This window comes from Pezoporus occidentalis, unplaced genomic scaffold, assembly GCF_034315485.1.
Source record: "Pezoporus occidentalis ecotype Australia unplaced genomic scaffold, CSIRO_AGI_Poc_V1 ctg48, whole genome shotgun sequence".
Taxonomy (NCBI): Eukaryota; Metazoa; Chordata; class Aves; order Psittaciformes; family Psittacidae; genus Pezoporus; species Pezoporus occidentalis.
The window spans coordinates 509,732-531,837 of NW_026915813.1; the positions used below are offsets into that span (position 1 = coordinate 509,732).

Below are 22,106 nucleotides of genomic sequence, written 5' to 3' on the forward strand. Positions count from 1 at the left end.
CACATATCAGGAGTGTAATCTGGACTGTGTTCCGTTTGGTCCCCGTGGACTGCTCCCTCTCAGAGCAGTTCAGGTGCACTTCTGGAGGACATCTTCAGTTTGAGTCCAGTTCATGTATTCACAGATTGTTCCACATCATAAAGCTAAATATGATGAGTGTGGAAGAAAACTTCACTCCTGCCCTAACCAAAAATGTTACTATAAAGGTAGCCTCATTAGCCTTGGATGTTTATGTATCTGTCTCCAAATATATTTTATAGTGTGCCATTAGAGTTTTATATTGTGCCCATCTCATTAGACATGCCAATGTTACAGCCCTGCAGGACACATTAAATGATATTCTACTGTTTAAAAAGGAGCTAAGCATTTTAGTCATCTATTTTTAACCCACTGTAGTAGACAATAAAAAACCAAACCCCAGTGGGCAAAGATGCCAGTTAATTTGCCTGGGATGTGGGAAACCACATTTGAAATGCTTTGCTCAGTTTCTTCTCAGTTGTTATTTTTGAAGGTTGTATTTGTGGATTGTTATGGGGCCAATGGTCAACACTGATAACCTAATAGTAGTATGCAAATGTGTATGCCTTAAAAACAATCAAGCAGGAAACCCTAGCATGGATCATAGTGTCACAGGACTAACTCTCACAGGATTACATTCGTCCACACGGGTTGAGGACAGAAGCTGAGTGCTACACAAACAAAGCCATAATTGTGTTGAGAGAATCCTAATGTATGGATGAAGCTGTTCTAAATGGACTACATCCATAGACGCTATATTAAACGAATTCACTCTTTTCCTTTTACATTTATGGCCACCAGAGGTTTTGCTGTCATTGTAACATTAGGAAACACCCATTACGCTTTATTCTGGCAAAACTGTAATCTAGACCTGGACGTATCTGTACAGTCTGCATTGCCTTTAGAAGCAGCACCACCCTTCTTTCTTACTCTCTGTAGTGAAGGTTACAGAGAATGATGATGCCTGATGGACCTGCAATTCTCCAATAGAGAATGCCTTTGCTGCAAACACTCTCAAACTTCCCATGAAACAGAAACCATATATTAAAGACTCCAAATTCTCTGAATTTCTTAAAGTTTGATGACTTTTTGGTCACTTCCAGAAGATGTGTTTTTTTTGTTTCTATTACCGTCTGGTGAGGTAGTCAGCCTGATAAAAGGACTCTAAAATAACAACTCTGCTTATCCTAGCTGGCTGGCTACATCCTTCTCCGAGTCAGAGTTTCTGTGTCAGACATACAGAATGAGGGTCCAAGAAAATCTGATTATGGAGGAGTTCTCTCCTTCCACATGTAAATGATCCTTGACCATACTGCAGGATGCAGATTGGCAAGACATGTGATAAACACTACCGGTAGGTCTGCAGGGTTTCATTACTGGTGAACTGCTTTGTGCAGGGTCTTTGAGGATTTAGCCTGGGAGATGCTGGTTTTCCAAAGCTGGTGGAATGTACTGTCTGAAAGGGACAGGGATGTGCACAAGAGTGGGTAAACTGTTGTCCAAATGTGAGTCTGTGCTGCTTTATGTGTTCTGCTTTGTCTGGATATAAAGCCCTAATTTTTACCCACCAGATATTGACTTTGTTCCAGTGAAATAAATATAATTCAGGATGTTAGGCCCTGTTTTACATTGGTAGGTCTATTCATCTTGGCAACGTATAGCCCCTCATTATTATTGTTCATTAAACTAATATAATGGAATCTAAAAGTGGAACTACCCATGTATACCCATTGTGTATTAAGGAAAACAGGCCTCTGTGGATTCAACTTAGATAGACTGTGTGAATAGATCTGCTTGCTAAGACATTCAAACTTTTATTAAACACAAAGTGCAACATGCAGGTCTGGGGCACAGATCCTCAGCTGAAGCTCATTGGTAGTATTCAATTTAAGTCGGAGAAAGTGCTTTGCTTTACACCATCCTCTCTATTAGAGGAGGAAAATATGTTAATTAAAAATCTGTCATGAGCAGCTTGTGATATTTGCTTCTAGCCATAGGGTGTGTGCAGTTCAACTGCCATTCTTGCATAAATTGCCATCAAAAATGTCTCGCTGTACTGCGCACTGTTATTATAAGCCTTTGTAAATCAGTGTCTGATTTATTTTTAATGGGACTTCATTTAAAAGTAACATTCATGCTTTAGTCAATGCAGAAGCATGACTTCTGTGCATTTTAGAAAATCATTACTAGCAGGTACTGTTAAGGAGGTTAATTTCAGATATGTCTGTATGTATAATAAGCTAAGCCATTTCTAAAAAGAAAAAATTATGTTGGTGTAGCTCTAAAAACCATCTCTGAGAAAAAAACACTTTAAATCAAGCAATACAGCATGTTTCTGAAGTAGTGATGTTAACTCCTTAATTAAGCAAAGAAAACCAAACCACACCTTCTCCCCCACCCCCAAAAAAAAAAAAAACAAATCAAAAACCAAACCCAAAACAAAAAAGACCAAAGGCTCTCTCAAAAAACAGCACAAAAATTCCACATGGTATCCTGGTTTGATTGCCTTAAAAATATATTGTAATTATGTTATCAGCTAAAATAAGTAAATATCTAAAGGTCAAATTAAAATTTATATGAACCTAGTAGGATCTAGCTTGAAATATATTCCTTTCGATTTTACTGTAGCTGCTTCTGCAGTAAGAAACTGTGTAAAGTCATCAGAACAAGGCTTTAAATTAGGATAGATTAACTCAAATTGCACTGTTTAGAAGTATTCACATGTGAAGAAAATTTATAATAGAAATAGACTTTTTTCTGATTTTAATTGAAGTTATTTTACACAGAAAGAGAAGCTAGGAAATCCTTGAAGGACAGCAGATTGACACACTCTCATTTCCAAAAATGGCTGCTGCCAGTCAAAAGGGATGTCAGAGACGGATTTTATTAAAGGAATCCAATAATTACCCAGCACAACATTAACTCGTATGAAATTGTAAGAAAAAGGAAATAGAAAAGATCAGTTAGTTCATTGCATCATCAAAAATTGTGAAACTTATATTTCCTCCGAGTTGCACTGTGGTACTGTACTAAGCTGGGGGTGTTTTATACTAATGAATTAGAATGTTCCTGAGTGGAGCTGTTTTACAGAGTAAAACAAATTATCACTTCAGTTCTAGTCCTGAATATATCTATTGTTGCTGAAAACAACCAAAAATATACTGAGTTGCTGAAGGCAACTCCAATCCTGAAGAGTTGGAATACAGCTGTAAATATTTTAACTATATTTTCTTCAAACTATAGCACTTACTCCTATGACCAGGTTGTACTATTCATTAGTAATACAAGCAGAAGTTGCCATTTTATTGGCATGTTTTACTCAAAGCCAACATAGGACAATCCTTTAGGACAGAACAGGTATAACTCAAAACTGACCTCTTTATGTCACTGGCATGGAGAAGGATTCACTTGAAATGCGATGCCTCAGGCACTTTTTTTATGGACACCAAGGAGAACACAGAAGCAGTGATGTCTTTTTTTCATCCTGAAATGTCAAAATATAAATATAGCTTGAAATTGAGAAACACTGGACTAGTTTCCTTCACTAAGTTTCTTCATTCCTTTTTTTAGTCCCTGACCTGAAGATCCAAGTTCTTACTGCTTAAAGGTCAAACAAGGGTATAGGGGATGACATAACTCCCTGGTGGCTTATAGGTATGACACCTTGTTCACACTGGGAGAGTAGTTTGTTTACAAAACTGTAGGGTTGAATGTCATCATATCTGTAAGATCATATTGGCTCAGCCATTTAGATGTATCTTTGCATGTTCTTTTTTGTTGTTGGTTTTTGGTTGGTTGTTTTTTTCCCTGAAAACCTTCATTTGAATAAATTAATTCATTAATACAGTAATAACCAGTGTGAAGTAGGAAGCTGAGGTTTGCCATTTGATATACCACAGATGTTCAGGTAAAGCTTGGATAAATAAAGCAGTTGTTCTGCTCCCCTTTGCTGTGTAATCTGTTATGGTTGATAGGCCATCTATTTTTCATCCAAGGAGAATTATTAAGGTTTCATGTTTGACTGGGAAGGCTCCTGAGAAAAGGAGAGGGAGGATGCTGTGTTTAGTGTGCCTCATTGATAGGCATGAGGAGGTGTTGTCTTAAATTTGCCCTCTTTGGCTTCTCTTTGGCCCATTGCCTTGTGTCAGAGAGGACAAATTAAAGACAACACCTCCACTGACATATTACCTCGTGCAGAGAGGCTGGCTTGGTCAAGACCTCACAGCTTTGTCACACCGTTTAGAAAGCAGTTAGAAGTATTACTGCTAAGGTTACTTACACAATAACAATTGTGGAAAGTCTCAGATCATTTTACATCCAAATCTATATAGGTATGATCTGTTTAAATGTGTCTGTTTAAATCCAAAGTGTTAAAATGCTAGTAAAGCTCATTCCCAGCTGTTTGCATACAACTGTACATGAAGAAGAATACACGGAGCAACTAGTGATTTTATTCTTTTTTCAATTATTAATGTTTGCAATTGAGAAATGTTCCATGCTTTGCTCTTCAACATGTAATAGATTACTGTTGATAATGCATTTTTTGTATGCATGAATTGCTCTTAAAGGTGTATGATATCATAGCTGCTTGTCATCTGTATACATCAAGCACATCATGACTAGGTTAATCATAGTTGACCTGCAGTATTGATTAGTCACGCAGGAGTGGATATTCAGTATATCAAGGCATCGTTTTGAAATTGATGCTATAATGACAATATCACAATATACTTCTGTAATTTCCCACGGATGACGCGCATAGCAGATGAGACTTAATTTTAGTCATTTCTATATATTCATCTTATAGTGTTCTGTTATGTATATTTTCTATATATTTATGCTTCAGATCAAACCATGCCTGCTTTGCTAACTTCCTTAGTGATGCTACTCACCTGTATAAGTGATTACAGTAGGACTGGTGTAATAATACCTACAAAATATCTGTTCCCTTTGTCCTAAACAAGGTATGATTGAGATTATACCCGAGAGCAGCTGTGTGCCTTAAAGAGATATTAGAATCAAGGAAACTCATCTGAAGTTTGAATGCTGAAATCCTTACATCTGAATTCCTGAATCATAGAATATTTAGGGTTGGAAAGGACCTTAAGATCATCAAGTTCCAACCCCCATATGGAAAGGGACACCTCACACTAAACCATATCACCCAAGGGCTCGTCCAACCTGGTCTTGAACGCTGCCAGGGTCTTGAATACCCTATGATCTTGAATACCCTATGATTCTTAGGAAATATCTTATGGTCTTGAATATCCTATGATTCTTAGGAAAGGCCAGTGGGAGCTGAGGAAAAGTAAATCTAAAAAAGAAAGTGTTGAGAAGTTTGTTACAGAAATGAAGATTAAATGTGTCTTCATATGCAAAATTCATACTTACGTTAAGTATTATATGGAAATTTGCTATTGAAATATCAGAATGTGAAATAATCTAAATTTAATGCTAAATAAATGGACATTATGCTTTTTTTATTCTTTCTTGATTATGAGTCTAGGTTGTCACAGAGTCAGTTTTAAAATGCTGAATTTGTTTTGCCTTCTGAGTTTACACAGACTGAGAATTCTGGGTAGATATGTCTAATAGGCTTTAATTAGTTTTTCCCCAAATGAAAAACAATAGGACTGTTGATATTCTTCTGTTAGATATCAATGTATGATGTGGTTTTACTATAGCATAAATTAAAAGACTCATAGTGGTAAAAAGAAATCAAGCCTACTAGTAAATATTAATCCTAGTTATTTTAAGATAAATGTATTTATGAAATTCACTGTTTTACTAATAAGAAATATGTGATTGAATACATATGCTGAAAAATGCATTAGTGCACCTGCCAAAATGTTCGTTCTCCTCAGGAAGGCAAATAAACTACAAATGCATAATAAAGATTAACATTTCTTCTACTTCAGTAACTGTTAGTTGAATTATAATGGTTGAGACCATGAACACAGAAAGGAATGAAATTTTTACCTGCTATGCAATGAAAGGCCTTGGTAAGAATCAGAGAGGTACAATGTATCCAAAATTACCTATTATTATTATATTCAACTGGCTGAAATTTATACTAAATTTTTATTCATAAACTAAAACAAGATGGAAAAAAAAAAACAAACCAAGTATCTTGAGCTAATGCTGTTACAGTGTGCTTGCTTGTTTCTTTATGACCATTATGCAAAACCCACTCTAGGAATATGAGTCTAAAGGGAATATTCAGATTCCTGAATCCACATCCCCTACAGTAGCAGATCCAACAGCGTGAGTAAATGTATGTGGCAGTTGCCTATGCAAGTTGTATCTTAAACACAGTTGAGGTTTTAAACAGCTGTTAAAATGCATTAGTTTAAAAAAGAAATCAAGAAAATAGTATGTTTTCACTAAGGATTTTATCCATCAGGTTAGTGATTTGAATAGCTAAAGGCATATTCGTCTTTGCTTAAATTTATACAGGTAACATAGTTATGTTGTTCACATTATTAAAGATCTTACCTGCAGATTGAAAATACAGGTCATGTCTGATACAGTCCATCCATGGTGCCTATCCTGTGAGTGTACATCAACCTGAATCATTCCAACATTTGAGAGCCTAGGCTCTAAGCAGCTTAGCAAATCCTTCTTTGTCTGCTTTGTGCTAAAATTATCAAATTGTTTTCTTGGATTTGCTGATGAATGTAAATCCAATAAGAGAGTGTCATAAGAACTATTAAGGTGATTACTAAACCTCCTGATTAGTACATCCTTGTGCTTTCACAACTATAGTAGAATGGCAAGGAACATATTTTGCTGCCAGATAAATGGATGTTTTTGATGCTGTTGTCAGTAAAACAGTATGTTTGTTGAAATGGGCTCTTACACACTTATCTAGGAAACAAGAACATCAATTCTGCAGCTTGACACCTACATGAAGCATAATGGGGTCACCATTGTCTGAAAGATGAAATACGTCACAGAAGTTTCTTTCGTGGTAGCATTTTTCCTGTTTGGCAAATCTCCTTGATGATTTGAAGCCATCCAAGATGTCGTCTCAGGTCTGAATAACTGACTGATGCTGTGAATGAATTGGAGAAGACATAGAAGAAGAATGAGAGACAGAAGAAGAATTGGAGAAGAAGGCTTGGATGAAGTCCACTTTGTCTAGCCTGCATCACTATCCGATAAATAGAAAACACCAAGATTCTCGGAATCTGTGTTTGCTGCTAAAAAGGTAGCTGGCGGTTTGGGTCAAAACCCTGGAATTTGTGTAAGGGGGCATGTAATTGTAGAGAGATCATGTAATTGTAGAGAGATATCAGCATTTGAGGTATCGTGAAAGAAAAACTAAAACAAATGAGGAAGCATGCACATTTTGGTTGGTTTGTAGAGGAAAATTGGACCTAGCATCTTAGAGTAGTAGAGCACTTCATTACATATTATAGCAATTTTTTTTCTTTACAGTCATGAAATTCCTCCCATGACAAACACTCAAAATGATGACAAATCATTACCAAGCTGATTTATTGCCTCCAGCAGACAAATTATAGCTCTGAGACTGCAGTCCAGGGCTCACTGAGCTCAGCAGAAGGATTTCCACTTATTTCAGCACTCCTCTACAATGGGCACTATATTCATGGAAATGGTATTTAATGCAGATGGGTTGCTGTTATAACACAAGCTGTGCACACATACTTCATGTGGACTGTGTGGAAATGCAATTAACTATTTTCTTTAATAGAGCAATATTTTTTTGCTTTGGTTAGCCATTCAATAATGCCAAACAATGGAAGTGTAGAGCCGTTTTTTCTACTATTGGGTTCATTATTTGTATTTCCTTGCTCTGTAATACAAGCTGAGTTTTCTAAGCCTGTGTGACTGCGATTTCTCTGTTAGTGAAAGTAGTGTAATAGTCCCAGGCATGCACCCATTGGCATGCTATTTGCACTTCACCTAAACCTTGATTCTGCTGACATCCCAGAGATGTGGCTTGCAACCTTGAGGTTGCAGTATAGCCACAGGAGCCAGACCATGCTAAAAATTACAGACATTTCTCTTCTGAAATCAGTACCTAGCTAGTTCTCCACTAGCAGTGCATTAATACAATTCCTGACCTCTGATTTCAATGGTCTGCAAGAAACCCATTGCTTTTAATTCAGTTTTAAAAGCTGTATTGTCCCTTTATTTGCATCTTTGTCCAAGGGAGTCATGACAATAATGAATTTGCATTTCTGGTTATCTAGCATTTTGCTGAGTTTGGATGCATTTGAAAACAAAAATCATTAGGGAAATTATCCAGCTGTTAGGTGCAGAGACACCTGAATTGGTCCCTCATGGACCAGCTAAGGCAGCATACTACTATAAAGCAATTCTTCATGCAAACTGAGAGACTCCCCCTGTGGAGGAAGATCAGAACTGTTGGGAGTAATGTGAAGCCCCATCTTGGTGTTTCAGCTCTCTGCTACTTAAGAAAGGAAGAGGTGTATTTGTTTCTCTACTAGTACTGGAAGATACATGTTAAAGGCACTTGCCATCCAGGTTTACCAAGGAGAAGTAATTGCTTAAGTGAATAATTGCACTATTTTCCAGAAAAAAATGAACTTTGCATCATAAGGTGAAAGGAAACAAGGATTATGAGCACTTGCAAGGCCTCTTCCATACATTAGTTATCTTCTGCTGAGAAAAATGTGTAACTTCCATCTTTAGGGCAATTTGACAGCCCTCTGAGCATTGGAGATTGAAGAGGAGGGATGGTATATGATCACTGCAGTCAGTGAACACATAATTTATACAGTTGGAAGTGTCTGATTGTAAACTTCCCGTTTACAGCTCTGTTTGGTAATGTCACTCATAATGCCATATTAGGTGTTCTTTAGCAGACTTTCAGTCGTATGCTTGTCTTCGCACTATAGACTTCCAAAGCAAATGTATGCTTTAGCTGCCTGAACTTTCTGGTTGTTCTCTCTCTTATCTAATTGTTAGCATTTTAAGGCTGTCCATCAGGGTTATAGCTGTATCACCTGCCTATGTACATATAATGTATATATAACTGCTAGTAAGGAAAACCTTATAATGGGACTTAAAAGTCTGTTCAAATTGCAGTTAGGTAATGAGTAAGGCACATGTTGTACGTCTTTAGCATCTTTGTTCTGTAGCTGTCTGGAAATGCAAATGGATTTCAGAGCTGAGCCTCTCTCCTGACAGAGCTGAAGCTGCTGTTCCAGGGGTAGCTTGGCCAGCAGAGCCATCTGCTGTCAACTCAATACAGCAGTACAGCCCTTCTGGCCCTGCTGCTTTCTGCTTGTTTGTAAGCACTTACTCGGAAGTGGCAGCAAATTCGTTGCTAGAGGAAGGATGCTTCATCAAGTAGTTGCCTGCCATACTGAAATGGATGCTTGTCCAACTCTGGAGAGCTCTGTGCAGGTGGAGGTAGTAACAGGGAGTATTCACAAATCCACCACCAATCATCTAGAAGTTTTATGAGGTTCTGTTTGTTATTGCAATAAAATTAGTAACAAATTAGTATTCATGGTTTTGGCAGGTTGGTTTGGAATGCAGGAGAGGTGGACAGTATTAAGGATCCATGTCCGTAATGTTTGTGCTCTTCTCTTTCATGGTTCAGTCTCTCTTCACTATTTTTGCTTCCCTGTGACAGTTTGCCTACAGTAACTCCTTTGTGTGGCCTCATATTTGGCAGCACATTGTTATTCTCATGAATCCTGCCAGTCCTGAAAAGGTACACCCATGTGACTGAGGGGCAGCTATTAACCGCAGGAACACAGGAACCACTAGAACCCAACAGAATTCTGCTCTATTTTGTCCCTAATCCTCGCCCAGTGCTAGGGGTTTTAAAGGAAACATAAATACTGTGCTGGTTTTAGGTTATCTAGCCATATCCCCTTCCTTTTTAAAAACAGAATAAGCAAAGGAGCAGCCTGTGGCTTTCTTCTCAACTGAGACTTCTCAAAGTTTTGAGAGCAAGATATAATAGATTTTGTTGCTTCCTTACATAGTTTTTGTGCAGTTAAAAATGTGCTAGATTTACCCTGCATGGTTACTGTGAGCTATGTCAAGGATAGAGCTGAATGCATCTTTTACAGCACAACTGTTATGGCTTTAGATGACATAGTAAGAAAAGTTTGACTTAGTGATCATCAGTTTATACCTCAAAGCATGAGAGGTGGTGGAATTTCTTGACAACAATGAAATAGTTCTGTGTGATTTGTTGTCACAGTTATGCTTTTGCAAACATAAATCAGAATTCACATCTAATCAAGTGCTGAAAACCTGAGAGTGAGTCCACAGCTTCTTGATTGTTAATTATTGTAAACAAAAAAAACGTAGATAGAGATCTAAGTACTTATAGTGAATCTCAAGCAATCCTGCCTTTGGTCTTAATTAGCATGTGTAATTTTTTTTGTAACTTTTTTTATGACCTTTGGCTGAGGAACATTTCTTGTTATTTCTAGAAAATACTTTTTTTGTTACAGCCAGGATTGCTGCATGTAGCTTACATCTATTTTTTAAAGTCTTTTTTTTTTTTTTTAAATTATCTTTGTATGGTCAAGATGATCATGGAATCATAGAATGATTGGGTTGGAAAGGACCTTAAGATCATCTAGTTCCAACCCCACTACCACAGATGCCTCACACTAGACCATGTCCCCCAAGGCTCTGTCCAACCTGGCCTTGGACACTGCCAGGGATGGAGCATTCATAGCTTCCTAACCCTATCCCAGTGCCTCACCACAATGTTGTAAAAGCAGCTAGGTACAATGGAGGAAAATAATTATTTTTCTGTTAAACACCATCTGCAGGTGTAAGTCTGCCTTTTTTTTTTTTTTCCTTCCTGCCAGTATATTGCATGAAAACATTTATATTTTAAGGCAATCTCTGTGGTTAAATGAAAATAAATTAGTTAGGTCAGATTTTTCAGGATATATAAATAGCTGAGCTAGGCTGGTAACCTTCCAGTGCTGACCCTGTGCAATCAGAGGGTGTTGGGCGAATAGCTAAAACCGCTTCATCTTCCTGGATAATCCTCCCTACAATATTGCAGAGGAAATCAAGTAAACAACTAGAAGTAAACTCCAATCTTTGATACCTGATGGAAAACTCCAACGGTTGTGGTTTAGAACAAATTCTGACCTGTCTGGGTTTGAACTCTTAATGTCTGTAGTGAATTTGATTACAAAACCTTGCTTATTTGCAGCTTAAGTCTTCTGTCATTGTGATTCCCACTCATGTAAGGGGAATACTAGCTGTTTAAACACTGGTCACCTAATTTTAATATATTATTCTTAGATGGCAAGTCTGGAATAAGTCTACATATACACACATATATGCATATATATATATATTAAAAAAAAAATTTGCCCTACTGACTATATCCACCCTCTATATATCCTCCTTACTGATATAAATCTAGTTGTTTTGAGGATTTTCTGTAGATTTTTTCACTGGTAAGAAATTCAACCCTATGTGTATTCCCTTTCAATCTCTAGGTTGTCTTTGTTATGCTGATGATTAAGAAAGTACGTGTTTCTTCATCTTAAAGCAGTTTCTGAAAACAATTCTCTTTTATCCCACCAAGTTTAACAATTATAATGGTTTATGGGTGGGAATTCAAAAACAGAAGCCTCAGCCTTTTGGTTTTTTAGAACTATTCTGAATAGCTGGAGAGCATAGCTGAACAGCAGTAATCTTGTGAAAAGCTTAACAATTCACAGGGGAGTAATAATATCTCAAATTTTACTTAATTAACAGAATTCCCTAATCTGAAAAATGCTGTCTTATCCTAATTAAGATGTTCTTTTATAAAAGAACTAAAGAGCTTTTGCTGTAAACCCTGAGGTGAGAAAGCCACCAGATGTTTAGGGACTTTTTTATTTTCCTTTTTTTTCTGGAGGTGAGTTCTCAGTCAATATTGAAAAAATATCTCACATGATAAATCCTGTAGGGGAAAATGGAGTTTCAAAGTATTGTTTCTCTCCATTTATTTCACCATGGCCAAATTTTATCACAGAGCATAGCAGTACCCCCAGACAATTGTAGTCTGTCACTCAGATCTGGGATGTGGTTGTAAGTAGGAATCAACATAACTGAAATGAGTGGGAGAGAAACAGGAGTATAACCTGATGGACCAGAGATCTCAGAGATGATTACAACTGCCTGCTTCTCATCCCATGGCATTTTACTGTGACTATAATATTCTGATACATACAGTATGTGAAGACAATCGCTTGAGAGAGAGATTTGGTTTGAGCTGGGAGTAGATGAAGTATAAATCAATTCAAAAGTTAATAGAGAAAAAGTGAAATTAATACAGCTGTGCTTGGGGCATTTGTTACTGTCAGCAAAGCTGTGTGCACTGGTGTCACATGAGGGTAATCTGCTTTGTGCTTTTGTATTATCTGGAGAATAATCTTGCAGAATGATACCGTGGAGGTTTTGATTGACTTTTCCTGACTGCATGATATTCAAACCAGTCATTTAAGCAAAATCTTTTGTTTTGAAACAGCAGCAAAAATAACAAAGCTATTGCCTGTGACCTGTTTGCAGTATTTGTATGGGGGGTAGTATGCCCTAGGCCAAGTGAACTGCAGGGCTGGATGTACCCCATCACTGGGGTATCTCCTAGTTTAGATTTGCAATTTTCACACCAAACTATGTGCTTCTTAAAAGCAATATGGCCTTGCTGCAGCTTTTCTGTGCTACTGTGAGCATTTCCCACTATTTAAGATCTTTGAACTGAATGCAGGTAATCAATTGTCAACATCAGTTGATCGCACAGGCTTATGAGTAATGATTGGGTGTTATTTTGAAAGCAATACTCTTGTTGAAATCAATTTTGGAGTAATAAAATAATTTGGGAGTGGTGCAGCAGCTGCTACACTAATTCTATTGGCCTATGCATAGAGATTAGAGCAGACTACGATTTTTCTTTCAAAGTTCAGGAACTGTTAATAACCTTAACCACTGTAGGCCAGGCAGGGGTCAGGTAGTTAATACTAAGAAGAGCTGTTAGTATGAAGTTGCTCCTTGATTCACAGTGGCTGTTAGTAGGAGGAGGTTTCAGGTTTCTACTTATTAAAAAACATATTTCTGAACCTATTTTATCTGTAACAAGATACTAAAAGTGTAATAAAATGCACCTTCTTCATGTAGAAGGGAGGTGGCCCTAGTAAAAGAATGTAACTGAACCTCTGGATGATGTCTTGGTGATGAACTGAAAATCATATAGCATAATCATATTGTATAGTGTAACTACACCAGAAGCATAGTTATGTTTTATAGGAAAGGAAAATAGAGAATGGAAATGAAAAGTAATAGTAGAATCTGCTGTCTAGGTAAGTAGAAAAACTTCTGGCATTTGCAGGGAAAGTAGTGATGTATTTCTAAGAATTTTGGCACAAATTGGTACTGTCTGAATGTAAATTTTAAAATTATGATTAATGAGTGCTAAACTTCCTGGTGGTAAACATGATGTTCTGAATGTGCAGCTTGTTTAAAATGCCATGGTTTCATGGAAACATGAAGCAATCCTGCCACGGACCTGCTTAATATAACTGTAAATGAAGCATTATATTAATGGGCATTTGCTCTATTTAATTTTTAATGTATTTCTTATCTTTTTGATTCATATACTTTTCAAATTAGGTATAATTAGTCTTTTACTTTTTCTGTTCCAGCGAATTCGAGAACTAGAAGATAAAATAGAACTTCAGAAAAGGCAACTCAAAGAAATTGAGGAAAAGGTAAATAAATGCCTGTGCAATGCCAATTCATTTCTTTTTCCATACTAATTTACTCTTTTCTGTTGCATTGATGTTAATAGCACCTAATAACATGAAATCTGTTTTAAAAGAAGATAAATTTTGGCTTTAAGTCGTTGCTGCATGAAATGAAGCTCTGTCCCTAATCTGCTCAAATTAGTTGTTACCTAGGTTTTCTACCAAGTGCAGAAAGGAATAAAAAAGTCTGAACTAGACTAGAAGGGGGAGGATTTGCTGTGTTTTAGATCAGACACAACATAAAGATTTGTCCCTATATGGCATAATCATAGAATGGTTAAGGTTGAAAAAGGACCTTAAGATCCCCTAGTTCCAACTCCCCTTCCATGGCCAGGGACACCACACACTAAACCAGTTTGCTCAAGGCCCTGTCCAATCTGGCCTTGAACACTTGTCCTGTTCTTCTGATAACATTACTTTGCAAAACTTGCAAGTACTGAAAACTAAACCAAAGTTAATGAGGTGCATGGGACAAACACAACAAACAAAAAATATTCCTTTAAGATAGAAATGAATTAATTCCAAATTAATACCCTGGACCCAGGGTATACTATGATATTTCTCCTCTTTTGAAGAAGCTCTGATTGAGGCTTAAGACAGCAAATGTATTTGTGTCACTGTGGTCCCAAGCAAGAGGTGGCACAAGGTTCCTGGACAGTGGGCTCAAGTGATTCCCAGGTCTGTGGAGTTTAGGCTGTTCTGCAGGGCATGGGCTCACAATGGGGCTTTCTCTAAGCCCTTGCAAAGTGTTTTAGTTATGTTGATTTTTCTAAACCAGTGTATACATTGCAAGATGAGTTACATAATCTCTGGTTCATTTTCTCTGGTACAGAGGGATACTTAATCCTACATGAACCTGCTATTGGGCTAAATGCAGAAGTTAGTGGTTTCTTCCTCATCCTTCACTAATCTCACTGTCCCTTCGTCTGCTCTCAGAATTGCTGCAGTCTTCCCTGTGTCACCTTCTGGGGATATAGCACTTCTAGTATCTACTCCAATTCCTTCAGCAGCTTCCTTGGCCCCTTCTGCTCCCATAGTAGCTGCCTCTCCTCTGCTGTACCTCATCCTGAACTTTTTGAGCTGTGATATACACCTGGGTTTGTGGAAGAGCCAGGAAAATAGCTACGAAAAGCTGGGCTCTCTGCTGCTCTTGCTAATTGACACTTTACACCACGCCACCTAGTCCCCGGCTGGGGCTAGTCTGCCTGCATCCATTGGGGAGGCAGTGATTCCTGTTTCCAGTAGCAGAGAAACACAGCCAATATCCAACTCTTAAAGGGCTCTTTTACTGCCTGTGCCATTTTCTGCCTCGATCCACTTCTATGCCTGAAGCTGTTCCTGCCTAACAGCCAGTGATGTCTAAGATGATACAGTTAATTCCTCAAAGCAGAGAAACCTTGAGGGATAAGTGATAGCTTTACATGTTAGTTACTGCAAATATTAGTATTTATCCACCTATCCTAAAATATCAAAATATCTAGATGTTGCTTTTGCCAGAATGTAAGCCCTTAATTCATTGCCGTTACAGTTTACAAAGTAGTGGATTAGACAGACTGCTAATTTTGAAAATGGAAGTTAGCATTATCTGTGCTGGCTCATCAGTTGAATGGAGAGAGAAAAGAATTGGAAAAGAAACAGCTTAATCACAAGCTTAGCAGATAGCTAGTAATGAGTTAAAATGATTAACATTCTCTTTGCCTTAATGTTACACTGGCAGGAGACTTCCAAAAAGCTTCATCATTTTCTATTAACCTTCAGCTCCTGGACGGGTGGAGAGCTTCCTTCTATCTGTATTACATTTGATATTTTTTTTCCTTGGAGTTAAATCCCATTCTGAATTTGATTGCCCAAAGGAAGATTGTGTTGCCGGAGAATTAATGAATTCTTCTTCATTGTTCTTCTGAAGATTTAATATGTCAGTAGGTGCAGACTGACACCTACATGTTGCTGACTCTGAGCACAATAATTTCTTGTGGAGAGAAGTCTTATGCTTTTGAAGGAATGGCAGCATTTATAGCTCAGCCTCATTTCTGGTTATAGCTGAGGACAATGCACTACTCAGAGTTACTGTGTCATGATTATGTTTTTTTTATTTTCCTTTAGGAATGGGTTCTATTCTTAAGTTTTATATAAAATTCAGTGAAATAAGAACATAAGGGTGGCTATTTTTACCCTATAGATACTTCAGCAGCCAGCCCTCCTTCTAAAAGGCTTTACAGAAGAATGACGTAAAAATCTGTTTTATTCTACTATTTGATACATGAGGAACAAGTGCTGTTTAAACACATCATGCTTTTCTCATAACTGATTCTCTGCCTTACAAGTTGCGTTTTGTTTGTGCTCTTAGCTTGGTAAGTCACGTTTCAGGAAAGCTTTCAGGTGTGTAATTACAAGTACTTCCTTAACTGAGTTACAAAGCCAAACCTACTAATTCTGAAGTTACATGATCAACAAATGTTACCTTTCATAAATCTGCCTTCAAGTACTGAATTTTATACCCCTTTACCCATCTTTAGAGTAAAATCGGTATACTGTATCTTTTAGATCAACTCAATTATGTAGATGTAGGACTAACTGCTGTAATGTCACTGGATTTCATATTACATATCTTACATCTTTCTTTCTTTTCTTTTTTTCCTCATTTTCTTTTGATCTTATGTTATAGTTTTTGTTCCTTTTTTTGTTTTTTTCACTAGCATTCATTCTGTGGCCTTGATGACACAACTGAGCCAAGACGTGTGGTTGGTATTATATATATTTCTTTATATTCCGTGTTTAATTCTTAGATTTTACCATGTTTTCAGAATTATGTATATAAGACCCTGAAACTATGGGGGAGGGTGTATTGGTTGTGCTTGCTTGCACAGAGAAGAATAATCACCTATATAAGGCATCCAACTTGGATGCCTTCAGTTACCTTTCTAGACTTCTGCAGAAAGTCATTGGGTTTTCAATGAGAAAGGATTTTGCATGCTAAGATACTGACTGCCCTAACTGCAGTGGGTACTTTTCAGTTCTCTAGGGCAGGTATATTTTTTCTAACAATTCAGATATTGCTGTAGGACCCTACCTTCTGTCAGGCCAGATGGAGAGGCGGTGAACATTCTTTGGTTTGTCAGTTTTGCTTTTTAGTAGCCCTGTAAGCATCACCACACATGCAAAATAGGAGAGGTTCATTTCACTTCCTCAAGCTCCTTGAAGCCATGACATAGCTTAGGAAATAATAACCTGATTCCCCTTTTATAAGGCATTGTGAAGGTTGCAATGTGATCAACTCTCCCTGTGCCCATGCAACATGGAGAAGTAAGGATAAGAAACCTCCATGTCTCTCCTTTCAGACACTACCCTCTTCCCTGGAGCAATGCCTTTCAGTAAGGATTGTAACTCAGCAACCTAACTGTTAAAGGGTTAAAGTGTGGTTTAAAACTGTTGAATATTTACACAGTCTTTCTGTTGTTGCTGCTGACGTTTTGGTTGGTTTGTTTAAAACTGAAAATACACGAGGTTTTTACCTTTTCAGTTTTTCAAAGTGTTTTTTTCCTTTGGAATCTGTTGTGAATTATGTTCATGGAATCTCTTTATAGTAGAAAATGTGGTTAATTGACTCGTTTGAAACTGCAGTCAAGTACTGTATGATAAGAAGTGCGATGACAATAGTTATCAAGAAAAGCTATTCTATTTACCTTACATTAAGCTTGAAACAGTATTTTCTTCTGCCCAGATCACAAGTACTTTTGAGAAATCAGACCTGTCTTATCATGGTCTCTTTTGGGGTTTTATTCAGATCCCACTACATTCATTTATCATTTTTCTGTAGATGGTCTTGGGAACTAGCTCCGGTCATTCAGTACTAGTGTTGCTGCATGCATTTTATATTTTGCAATAAAATGATGGTAGATGCAGATGGGTGGGATGTAATCCAAGGGTATTAATGTTTTGTTACATGTGCAGAAGCTTTCTTTTGGTTGCTAGATGGCTGCTGAAAAATCCTTGAAATTGAGCAATATTTTTAACTGCATTTTGAGCATTCCTTTTTGAAATTTTCTTCATTTTTTCAAAAATTGAACACATGCTTGTAGAGATGCATTTGAAGAAAAGAGAAGCCTTGTGGTGCCCTGTTCACCTTAGCACAGTCTGAATTGAATTTTCTGTTCTGTGGAGACTGGAAAGGACAGATATAAGTTTGGAAGAGTTATGTTAAAAGGAGTCACATGTCTTGGGAGTTTCATCTAGTTTTTTTACTCCAATCCCAGTTAGAGGTGCTAACATTTGGATCAATATTTTTGATTTTAAATACTGTAAAAAGTGTATTGGCCAAGTTTAGAGACACCTTATAAACATTCTATAAACTTAGTGAGAACAGCAGCATTTATCACATTCCATTTAAAATACTTTGAAATAAAAAGAGTTGAAGGCTTAGGCCTGATCTATAGGCTTTTGTGCTGATATAGCTGATAGTATTATGGGTCCGCTTTAGTGAGGAAAATAAAAATTTTCAAGTGTATCTAGTCTCCAGAAAATGTTGTGTTGATAAAGCTGCTGTTCTTCCTGTTAACAGCAGCCATTTAAGCAGTTAAATTCAAGGTTTGTGACAGGAATTTTGAGGCGATAGCACAGCGGTAATGACTGTGTAGCCACATAGCTGCTCAACTCTCACATTTCTAGGAGTGCACGTTGTATTGTGGTGCTAATGTAGAGGGTAATTTCCTATAATTCATTTTGCCACAGATGAATGTGTCTCTGATTAATGTGTCACAGCAAAGCCTATTTTAAGAGATTTAACTCTAGTTGAACCCTGGAACACTGTTCATTACTTCAAGGCAAACCAGGTGATTTACTGATAGCAATTTTGACTCTTATTACTTTGAAGCTAATAGAAAACTTTTAGAAAGAGATTGTGGTGTCTGTAAATTTAGGGCTGGATACCAACACTTATTTCTATGTTAATATTTTCTATCTAAAATTCATCAGACTTTTTATTTTCTTTGTTGTTTTAGTTTTCTGTTTTTTGTTTTGTATACAGGCTACTAAAAGAACCTATGGAGTGAACAGCTGAGTCCACTTGCAAAAATACAGAAAATATTTATTGAGCAGCTTTAAATTGATGCATTTTTTTCTTAAAACAGTTTGCATAATACTTGAAGCTGCAAAACATTTGAATTTAGAATTAGAGATTTTTTAAAGATATAACTTCAAGCTGGAACGATTTGTGAATCAAATAAGGACCAGCACACCATAAACACTGAAAAAAAAATCTAAACAGAATTTACACTCTCACACCAATCAAACACTGGAAAAAATACAAGTGCAATTACTGGCTGCTGTGTGAACTGTTATCTGCCAAATGGTTTTCTTACAGTACTGAGATTTTTGTCTCCATACTGCATGCTTTCAACAAACGTGGTTTGCATTTCACCCAGGAAACACAGAATCTCATTTTTAAAATCTATATAAAAAAAGCTAAGTGTTTGACAATAAATTCTCTATAGTAAATAGCTGACAGGGGAAAAAACTGTTCAAAGATGGAAACAAATAGAAATTTACAACCCTGCAGTGGTAAAATTCATATTAAATTCATACGCTGGAAATCAACAGATGGAGAAGAGATGGGTTTTGGAGAAAGTCAAGACGGACAATTGAAGTAAGGAAACTTTGCAGTGGGTAAGAACTGTGGGTGAGAGAAATGATTATTTTAATGTTTCTTGAAAATTAAGGCAATAACTTGTAAAGGTAGCACTGGGAGAATGGAAGATCCCGAGGTCACCTGAGAGATTAGTAAAAAGGAATGCATGACTCACTGTGCTCAGTTATCTCTTCAAGAAGAAAGAGCGGCTTGAAGGAATGGATGTGTAGACAAATGTGATAAGCAGAGAAATAGTTGGAAAGGAATATTTGGAAATCATGGCATTGTCCCAGGTGGAACAAAAGAATGTTGACATTAGCCACCAGGAAGCAAAAATGGCACAACCTCAACCAGCAAATGTAGTGGATAAACAAAGACCACCTGAACTGCAAAAAAATTTGGGGTGAAGCACAGACTGAAAAAAATGAAAGTTGAAAAGATTTGTTTAAGATGGAGAATGGTTGGAAGATTCAAAAGGTTGAAGCTTATCTTTCTAAGATGGGTAAAGCAAATTGTTATTTCAGAGCTGGAAAGGCATTAGGAAGAAATAGATAATTTGAATTATTTCTGGAATGTTGAGGCAAGCTGAAAATATTAAGAGCACAATACAAAAAGATAACTTTCTCCTCCCTCATATTTTCTTGAAAATGATCTGTGTGTTTAAAGGGCTACAGAGAAACAATTCTGCTCCCAAGGACACAGAACTCCAGCATGAACATGGAGTGGGGTAAGATGGTTACAATAATATATCGCGTAAAGTAGAAATCATGATTGAAAAAAATAACAAGGCAAATAAAGCAGCACAAAGCAAGCTGAGGAAAAGATTTGTCACAGCAACTGAATATCTCACTCTTGAAGCTGCAGGAATCAGCCTCAGAAGATCATTTTTAGATGTACTCTTCACAAAGAATCACCAGTCAAGACCATTTACCTGCATAAGTAGTTGAGGCACTCCACAAGATTAATTCAGTCAGATGCAGCAAACTGTGGCTTGTGTGAGGGTCTGAATAACCCTATTTCCTGGTACAAAGCACAATTTAAGCTGGAAACAAGGATCATACAAGATTTTGGATAGTCGATCCCTAAAGGAACGTGTTGTCCACAAAGTATTGTTCAAAAGAACAAACATTTACAGAATGTGTTTTCAAACGGAGATTTTTCATGTTTTATTTAAAGCATTTAGCAGTGTGATGACAGAATGCAAAAAAAAAAAATTGGGTCTTCACTTCAAAGGGAAGAGTTTGGGCATTAGTCTGAAGAGAAGGACTATGATGGGAGATAAACGGAGCTTGAGATAACCAAATCGGGTACTGATGAAGGAACAGAAATTGGAAAGTGTGATTCACTTGGCAAAGAAATACTCTTTTCTTCTCATAGATATAAGTTTGTTCATCACTGCTTTGGAAATGAAACTGTAAGCACAAACATGGGATGGACGGAGCATGTGGCTGCAATGGTAAGCGTACTGCAGAGCCCGGAGATGGTCTTGTTACAAAGCAGAAAAGGTATGTGCAGTTGAGTTTGCTCGTTTTTTTTTATGATGTGTCACATTGTGATTCACATGTGACAAGTTTCTCAATGAAACTGGCTGATTAGAGTGCTGTTTTCTGTTACATTCATGATGCTTTTATTCCACACTGAGCTAGCAGGATTTCTAGTTTTGGAAAATGAGGAGTTTTACTAGTCCATTGCATATTGATATTTGTTATAGAGCTGGAAACAAGTACAGTGTGTTAACGGACTAGAATTGGTCCTTGCAAGACTCTGGGCCTGATTTTCACTTCCTGTGACACAGCTTTTAAATCATCTGTCACAGCTGTATGAGCAAAGAAGGAAACAGTAAGTTTCTCATTTCTGATGTCAGTCATAACAGCTTTCCCAGCTTTATGCTAAAGTACTCAGTAGTTTTCTGGATGGAGCATCAGAAGCCATAGAGTCTAATAGATCATGAGGTCTGAGATTAACTTCAGAAACTGTTGTATTAGCTTTCATTATATCAGAGAATAAAAGTGTACTTACAAGCAAGAGCACGTACTAGAAATGTGTGTTAAAATCAGTGCAATGGTTTTAAGTGTCACTTTATTTCCTGCCCTGTCCATCCTCACTGCTTTTATCTGTTGACTACTTTCTGCCAAATATACAGCCATTTTTACTTCTTACAGCTTGACTTGGGTATTAGGCTGTGGCACAATAGAAAATGACATTAATTTAGCTTCCTCTGTAAACTCAATGAGCAAAGTAACATTGTCCACTATTATTATATACTTCTTTTGCAGTGGTGTTCAGGGATGCTCATAGTCATGGAGTAGGATGTCTATTCACTTTACAAATAATAAAGATATTAGTGTCTCAAGGAGCTTAAAATCAAAGATACTTTTTCATTTGAGAACTCATACAGGCCAGAGGATACCTGTGATTATTTCTACAGGTTTCAGAAGTGCATGGTCTCTGAGAATGGGCTGGGCTTGCTAAGCCTAGAGATCACAAAGTGGCATCTGGAGCTCTTCACTCTTGGTCCTTTGTGCAGAAAAAAAAAGAAAAGAAATAAACCAAACCAAAACAGTAACTGCTTTATTCCCTGGAGAACAGGTCCAAACTCAGTGGTTGAATTACAATTATAGATAAAATTCCAAATCAATACAATTATAGCAAAAGCAAAAGCATTTTACAGATACCGGTTGTAGGACAATACTTGC

General features: G+C 37.1%; 2 protein-coding genes across 9 annotated transcripts in view; both read left to right on the forward strand.

The window, feature by feature from the left end:
* The window catches only part of JAKMIP1 (janus kinase and microtubule interacting protein 1), a 139,302-nt gene extending 119,597 nt beyond the window's left edge, over positions 1-19,705 (forward strand). For both annotated transcript variants that reach the window (XM_062636343.1, XM_062636342.1), the window contains 3 exons: positions 13,686-13,751; positions 16,484-16,528; positions 18,811-19,705. In XM_062636343.1, the coding sequence (XP_062492327.1) occupies positions 13,686-13,751; positions 16,484-16,528; positions 18,811-18,843 (144 nt within the window). In that variant the 3' untranslated portion in view covers positions 18,844-19,705. The remainder of the gene's footprint in view (positions 1-13,685; positions 13,752-16,483; positions 16,529-18,810) is intronic.
* Positions 19,706-20,294: 589 nt separating this feature from the next.
* Positions 20,295-22,106, forward strand: part of CUNH4orf50 (chromosome unknown C4orf50 homolog) — a 37,630-nt gene continuing 35,818 nt past the window's right edge. For all 7 annotated transcript variants that reach the window (XM_062636336.1, XM_062636334.1, XM_062636341.1 and 4 more), the window contains exon 1: positions 20,295-20,915. The gene's annotated coding sequence lies outside the window, so the exon portion shown is untranslated. The remainder of the gene's footprint in view (positions 20,916-22,106) is intronic.